The following is a 7,335-nucleotide window of genomic DNA, read 5'->3' as shown; positions in this document are numbered from 1 at the left end:
AAAGAAATCTTGAAGATGAAAAAATTTCTAAGTGGTTGATAAATAACTGTTATTTTGGAATTACATTTTAAGTTGCAAAAAACTTGCTGAAAAACTAAAATGTCTTAGAAAGTGTTAAAATCTGCTTTTGAAGTTCAAAAACCAAGATGCCTTGTATAGCAATTGACAACTGCTGCATCTCATCATTGGATTTCCTTTCATTAAAGTGATCATAACCGTTAGGATTGATATTGCAGCATATACTGATATACATGCATATCATATCATGGATCATAATAATCCTATTGTTTGGTTTGTCATATATCACAATAATCTACTACTGTTTCAACATCAGCATGTACTGCAATTACAACAATCATTCAAGCACCAGTACCATAACCAAATAATTTTGCCATGCTTTCGGTGGCATCAGTTGTTTGCAATGATAGGAAATACGAAATTTGTGCATTGTTTACAGAAGCAGCATCCGAAAACATTTCATTTCAATTAGTACCCCAGCTAGTATAACACATGAAAGATGGTTTAATTACGCTTGAATGCAATGATAATTGCAGTGCAATTATCTTTGCAGCGACGTTCACGAACAGCTTCCCTTACAAGACGGCGGCTCACAGTTGTTACAGGCAGTCCCTCCTACAAATGTTTGATTCAAGCTTTAGTCATGAAAGTAAAGCAACATCATCATGAAAAATGAATTCAACAAGTATACATTGAACCTGTATATCAGTTTTACATGCGTCTAATCATATTTTACTATTTAGTCATCTTATAATATTATTTCTTAAAGTTTGTGAAAATGTGCTTTTTAGGGAAGTGACAATGTTAAAATATGAATTTATGTCTAGGTAAAACATATCTACACAATCAGTGTATAATTTCTAAACTCAAATGGCATTCCAGAAAACAAAGAACTTGCGAGCCTAGTTTTGTTTGTTAGATACAAATGCAAATTCACCAAGATGCTATGCACTCCCTTAGTAGCATCCTTCACTGAATACAAAATAATAGCCACCCTATGCATTAAATTTGAGTCTCATTCTTGAAGCTCGTGAAACCATCTCATACTCTCATTTTATTTCCCTCATGAAAACACATGCCATCTTCATATTATGACATATCTAGAGTTTATATATTAAATCAATTCATTTAACTTTCTTTCAGTATATGTCTCTATGAAAATGCAATACCAAAATCCCTCCCACCCCTTTCAGGTTTAGTAGGAGGTTGTAAATAGTAAAGCCAAAACACAACTGTAGGAAGAACAAAGCAATGATTTAAATGAAAAATGCACTGGAATAATTATTCAAAAGAGGTTAAAAATGTACAGTTCTCGGTTCAAGTTGCAAGAACAAAAAAGACAGAAACAAGCTCTTACATTCAATAACTTCTGAACAAAATCAACAGCATCACTGGGTCCGAACACCTGACACAAACCCAAAATGTCATGTTCATCCTTAAACAGTACATTCAAACAATTAAATAAGCTATGGTCCAATCTATGAATATGAAAAGAACATACCCCCCACAATCCATCACAACCAAGAATGATGAAATGATCTCTATCAGTAAGGTCAAAAGAATGGATATCTGGAGTTGCAACAAGACCCACCTGCATAACGTATTATTCCTCAGGAATCAGGATTACAAAAAACTTATAGATCTGCGCAAATGTAAATGCTCTTTTTAGGCCTAGTCAGTGTTGTCAACTGCAGATCCCAAAAAGTAGGGTTTGTTCATGTTCCGTTACGCAGTAGTGCTGTTGTATCGTTATAACCGCTACTTGACAGAAATTTGTACTAAATAACTCTACACAGAATAATAGCGTTTTGTTCAAATTTCGCTATACTAGTCTATAGCCTATGTTGTCAAATAGAGGCTATGGTATAGCTGATTTTGATGAATCTGCTACAAAACTGCGACTCTATTCTAGTTTTCCTATTAGGGCAATAGCAGACGCTATTCCAGTTTCCTGCATGCGAGCCAAACATGGCCTATTTATAAAATAGAAAACTGAAGAGTGAAATGAGTATTATCTTATCTTATAGTCATTGTGATGATGATACATAAGCCTTTCAATATGTAAGCTATGCTCTGCTTCCATTCCCTTTTTTATTTATATGCAGTATGCCTTTTTTTATATAATTGACTTAGACCTTAAGCGGCTTCCGCTATTTGCCCACAACTCTATCTGCCATTTGACATAGCATATTTTTGGCATTCCTCCATTTTCCGCAATCCGATATTGATAACATTGACTATAGCGCCACTATAACCACTATTTAACAACAATGGGCCTAGTGATACTTGTGCCTTGTAGAGATTTTCTTTTTCTAACTGAAAAATGAACATTGAATGTTTCCATGAGTTGAGAGGCAAACCTTTTTGAACTGGCGATCTCCGAAAGCCCTAGATACTTCTAGACGCCCTTGTAATCGTCCATTTGAGCTCACAACACCACCAGCCTATAATATGTCAGGCTAGAGAACTAATTGAGGTGACAACTCCAACAGCACATATATACATATATCTAGATAGTAATAATTTTTCACTCTAAAGTCACCAATTCTAAAATGAAATGCATCACCAGTATATGGGTATTACTTAACTCAAATTGTTTCAATTTGCTCAGTAATGAGTTGAAACCAAGTTACTAAATCTCAAACTTTAAAATGATTAAAAAAAATGGCAACTTTAATAGATAGCAGGGAGTCACGGTCTTATTTGTTAAATACTTAAATGCATGCAAAGAATATCAAGTAACAGGTATTGGTATATAATTTTGGCGATATAATCAAACCATCATTGTGCATTTTTAAACCTTCTGAATGCGTGCTCGCTCCTGCGGGAATATAGGTTTGTGTTCTCTAGTCAAAACAATGGCTTTGAGAGCAGGTACTCCATCTGAGTTATCTTGGGATCCATCAGATAAAGTTGCCCGAGCTAAAACTGCTTTGGCATCTCCTACATTTGCGACAAAAACCTAACAAAAATGTCGGCAAACAGAAAGAATCAAAATGTTATCACTTCTAACTGACTTGAGATAACACCGAAACCAAGAGCAAAGAAAAAATCATCAAGAAAGTGAACAGCACATATTCTAGTCCAATTATTGCAGGATTTATCAACAAAAATATCCAATACTAAATTAGTATATAGCCTAACTACGAAGTTATTCCGAAAGCATCTGAAGCGTGCAAACTTACTTTTTGTCCCAATACCCAGACACATACAGCTGTAGCACCGTCCTGCCACCCCCCTGGAAAAAGTACTTAGACTTGAGCAAGAAATAAATAGCATCCAAAATCATCTCATAAAAATATAAGCCATCAACTTGAATTCAATCTGAATACTAAATCAGTATGAAGAGATGTGAAAATTCCTTGAACAGGTATTCTACATTGGTACCAAAGCAGGGGAAAAAAGAAAGAAACCAGAGAGCAACAAATTTGAACACGGTTTAGCCATGTGTTGAACAGAAGATCAACAAATTTTCAAAGCATTCAAATTGTACCTTCAGCACTTTCTCGAAGAAGAGACTCATCAGTTTTTCGAAAACCTAAATCAGAATAAAAACATGAAATGAAAATTCTATATAGATAAAATATATATAGAAGTGCTACACACAAGATTCCATTTGGCAGCTAACAAAAATCGGGAGTCAATAAAAAAATGGTACACAGAATGCTTACCATCAAGTATAGATCTTTTAGCAGTCTTTACATCCAACTGAAACACAAAACAGACAAGACAAAAGATGAGAAGGAAAATATAAGAAATAGAGTGAAAGAGACAGGTGAGATAAATAAAATAAGTTCGCAAAAAATCTCCAGAGAAGGCCGTAAAAATTCATTTCAAACATTCCAATTTCCATATGATAGGCCATCATCTGTTTTTTATCTAATAAAACAGGATTTTGGATTTGCTTTACAAAACAGACAACATTTAGAACAGTGTTGCCTATCGTGGATTGCAGAAAATAGTGGTTTGTTCATATTATGCTACAGTACTATAGCGCCACTAAAGCCACTATTTAACAACACTTTGTATTAAATAGAGTATCGCAAAAGAACAACAATTTATTCAAATTCTGGTATGCCATAACGCCGCTATTTGACAACACTGATTTAGATATCCTACCCAATCATTTTTTGTGAAGAAAAAAAAATTGTTATAGTCCATCATGGTGTTCATGCACAGGCTCTAATATTCAATAGCTCATGTTAACAAAACCTGGCAGCGTTATAACAGTACCACTCATATATAATATATACACATACTGATTACAATTAGTGACTCACTCAATTGGGTATGTCTTATTTCATGATGCCTTAGCCAGTTAAAAAGATAAATAAGTCTATGTTCCCATAAATAAGCATATTACTCTCTTAAGAATGGTTGCACATATTTTCAAAAACTGGTTTTAAAAAAGGACCTAACAAGTAAATTGATAACAGCCCAACATAATAACAAAATATGAAAGCACGAGACTTTTCAGTATGTCAAAGACTTAAGAGTTTTACTGACAAAAATTAAAATATGCGTGTAATTAGACCAAGCAAACACACCAACTCACGTGGTAATCCTGCTGCGAGAACATTTCCATGCAAATGTTTTTGAGCATACTCTGCAGCTAACCGGCCCCCGTGTCCATCATAAATTGCAAAGTGAGCACATCTGAAAACCAAGAACCAGGTATTACCAATCAATGCACTCGAAAATAACTACAGAAACATGCACTGCTATTAAACAAATGTTACATATTCTTTCACTATAATCAATTTCCTAAATTCCTACATAAGAGAAATTTATAAAACAATGAGGTAAAAATGAGAATTAAAACTCTCTAAAGCAAAAAAAAATGCACAGATATAATCAAATAATGAGATTATGATAAGATATACATATGTATGATAATCTGTAGAGTTGTTAGGGATTGTCTAGATAAACAGCTTAATATGTGTTTATTCAATAAACCTGTATCATACAAAAGCTTATGTTATTACTTACAAGTGCTTGAAAGAGAGGACAGAACGCATGTAACCCTCAATATAGATAGTTTTCATCAGCTAACTTGGAGAGGCTATTAAAATTAGCAGAAAACAGCTCATGTGCATGTCATAAGGTATTTTTACAGGTTCTTCAAAACACTTACGGTGCGTTTGATCTGCTAAAAAATAGGGGACTGGACTGGACAATTTTTGTTGTACCCTGTTTGATTTGAAACTAGTTATGGGACTGGACAAATTGGTAGCAAGGGACGGGACAAAAACAAGAATTTTTGTCCCTCACTGAACCACGGTACAACTTTTTGTTCACAGTACAACTATAAAAAATATGAAAATACTCATTTTATTTTCGAATATAAAAATATTATCGTCCTACATCTCTCCGGTACAGTTTTGTCCTGTCATGTAATATCTTGTTCTGTCCTGTCCAGTCCTTGTTGTTTTGCGAATCAAAAGCACCATTAAAGTGAGTGCTTAAGTCAACGAAATCTACATAAACTCCTAATATGAGTGAAGCTATGAAGCACTGACACCGTGTCGGTGCTTATCTGCTATGCCCTGTCTATAAGTATTCAATAACTACTTATAGACGAAGCTTAGTTCGCATAACAGTGACAATGCTATTACTATATTTCTGCTTGAACTCCTCATATTACAAAAGTCCTCCACCCACCTTGTCCTACATCTCCCAATATTTTGAAGAAGCTTTCCTGGTTTCCAAGGACCCCCTTCCTTTTCTACTAGAAACCGAGTTCATCGAAGTAAGTAAAAATGAAACACGTATACTTTCTTGAGTACTAAGTTACTATCAACTACATGAGATTCATATGTGAGGTGAAGATGAATATAGGACCCTAGGGCGGAGAAAAATTGGTTGCATTTATCTTGTAATTGTTACATAAATATAAATGGGATAGCGATTGGCAAGATAAAAGTTGTTGGAAAATTTGAGTTTGAGATTGACTACTAGTCTATTAAACAAGTAAATTAGAGGATTGGCCATTTGAAAAAATTGGTAAATTTCTACAATTATAATTGAGTGGATCGATTTACCAACAAGTCACAAGATAAATAATTTGGATATTGTCAAATTTGATACTTGGTGGTGTTGATGTTAATGTGAATTGTTAAATTCAATAGTTAACAGTTACTACAGATTGATTCCTTGTTTACTCTCAATTGCATAAATTCAATTGGACGTTCAAAAATGAACAAAATGTAACAATCAACTAAACAATATTGGAAGAGGGTTTACTCACTTTACTGTTAACATCTATAATAACTTGAGAAAGTCGAAGTGATTGTACATAAACACTAAACATGTGCCATTGTCATGTTGTATCGGTGCTAGTGTTATGTCGGTCTTGGCACCAACATGTGCCGACACAATCTAAAATGTCGATGCTACAATGTAAGCTAAGTTCTTCAAACACCCAGATAACATTTACTAAATTGTAACCCCCAGGGGTTGGCCCGGTGGTCAAGGCTTGGGACCTTGAAGTGTGCACCTCTTGAGTAAAGCTCCGACTTCAATTGGGACCCCCACCATTGGACGGTAGGATTGAGTCCCCTGATTGGTCGGTCCTTAAGCCGGATATGAGTTTTCAGAATAAAAAAAATCATTTACTAAATACATTGCATTCTATCAATAAAAATAAAACTATATAACAATATAACATGGAAAAATAACATTGCAAATTAAATAATAATGGCAGCATAATAGTTTTGGGAACAAATTATCAAAAATTGATTATAAATTATTAAAAACCTCAAATTTCCAGGGAAATCTCGAGCTGCATCAAGAAGAACAACCCATTCATCTTCCATGGAATGTCTCAACCCTTTATCTTCAGCAGCATCCGCTTCAATGAGGAAAGATAGTTCCTTTGAAGCATTTTCTTCCGAAGATTCAACCCTTAACTTCTTCGATGCAGCAATTTCCTCCTTGTTTTCTGAATCAGCATCGCGTTTGTGAGTCTCTGCAAATTCGTTCATTTTCTTCTCTGATTTTTTCAATGAGAGGATTGGAGAAACGATTGAAAACCCTATAAATCAAGCACTCTCTTTATTTTATTTTTTGGTGACTAAGCACTCTCTTTATTTAATACAGTTTTTTTTTTATAAGTACTTAATAAATTATTAATAATCGGAAAGTGTTAAATAGTGCTCTCGGACCTAGTGTAGTTAAGGAAGCAGAAATAATAATTTTGTATGGGAACTTGTGTAGTCAACTTCTTAAAAATTTTAAAAATGTTATTTTGTATTCAAAACTTTCTTTTTTTTTCCTTTCCGGAAGCACCGGTTAGCATGACTCTTAGGGCCCGTTTGG

General features: G+C 34.3%; 1 protein-coding gene across 2 annotated transcripts; it reads right to left on the bottom strand.

Moving 5' to 3' along the window:
- Window positions 1–346: 346 nt before the first annotated feature.
- On the bottom strand, window positions 347–7,084 carry LOC123887404 (probable protein phosphatase 2C 8). Of its 2 annotated transcripts, none has more exons than XM_045936724.1 (10): window positions 6,775–7,084; window positions 4,566–4,674; window positions 3,690–3,726; window positions 3,512–3,556; window positions 3,204–3,256; window positions 2,819–2,980; window positions 2,379–2,462; window positions 1,520–1,609; window positions 1,376–1,423; window positions 347–633 (listed from the first exon to the last, which is right to left on the bottom strand). In XM_045936724.1, the coding sequence occupies exons 1-10, from the start codon at window positions 6,999–7,001 to the stop codon at window positions 523–525; spliced, it is 966 nt and encodes a 321-aa protein (XP_045792680.1). In that variant the 5' UTR covers window positions 7,002–7,084; the 3' UTR covers window positions 347–522. The 2 variants fall into 2 exon arrangements, with proteins under 2 accessions (XP_045792680.1, XP_045792681.1); XM_045936725.1 differs by having other exon boundaries at window positions 4,574–4,674; window positions 6,775–6,913.
- Window positions 7,085–7,335: the final 251 nt, after the last annotated feature.

This window comes from Trifolium pratense, linkage group LG5 (assembly GCF_020283565.1).
Source record: "Trifolium pratense cultivar HEN17-A07 linkage group LG5, ARS_RC_1.1, whole genome shotgun sequence".
Taxonomy (NCBI): Eukaryota; Viridiplantae; Streptophyta; class Magnoliopsida; order Fabales; family Fabaceae; genus Trifolium; species Trifolium pratense.
The sequence above is the reverse complement of the archived record's forward strand: the minus strand, read 5'-3'. Positions and strand labels throughout refer to the sequence as shown.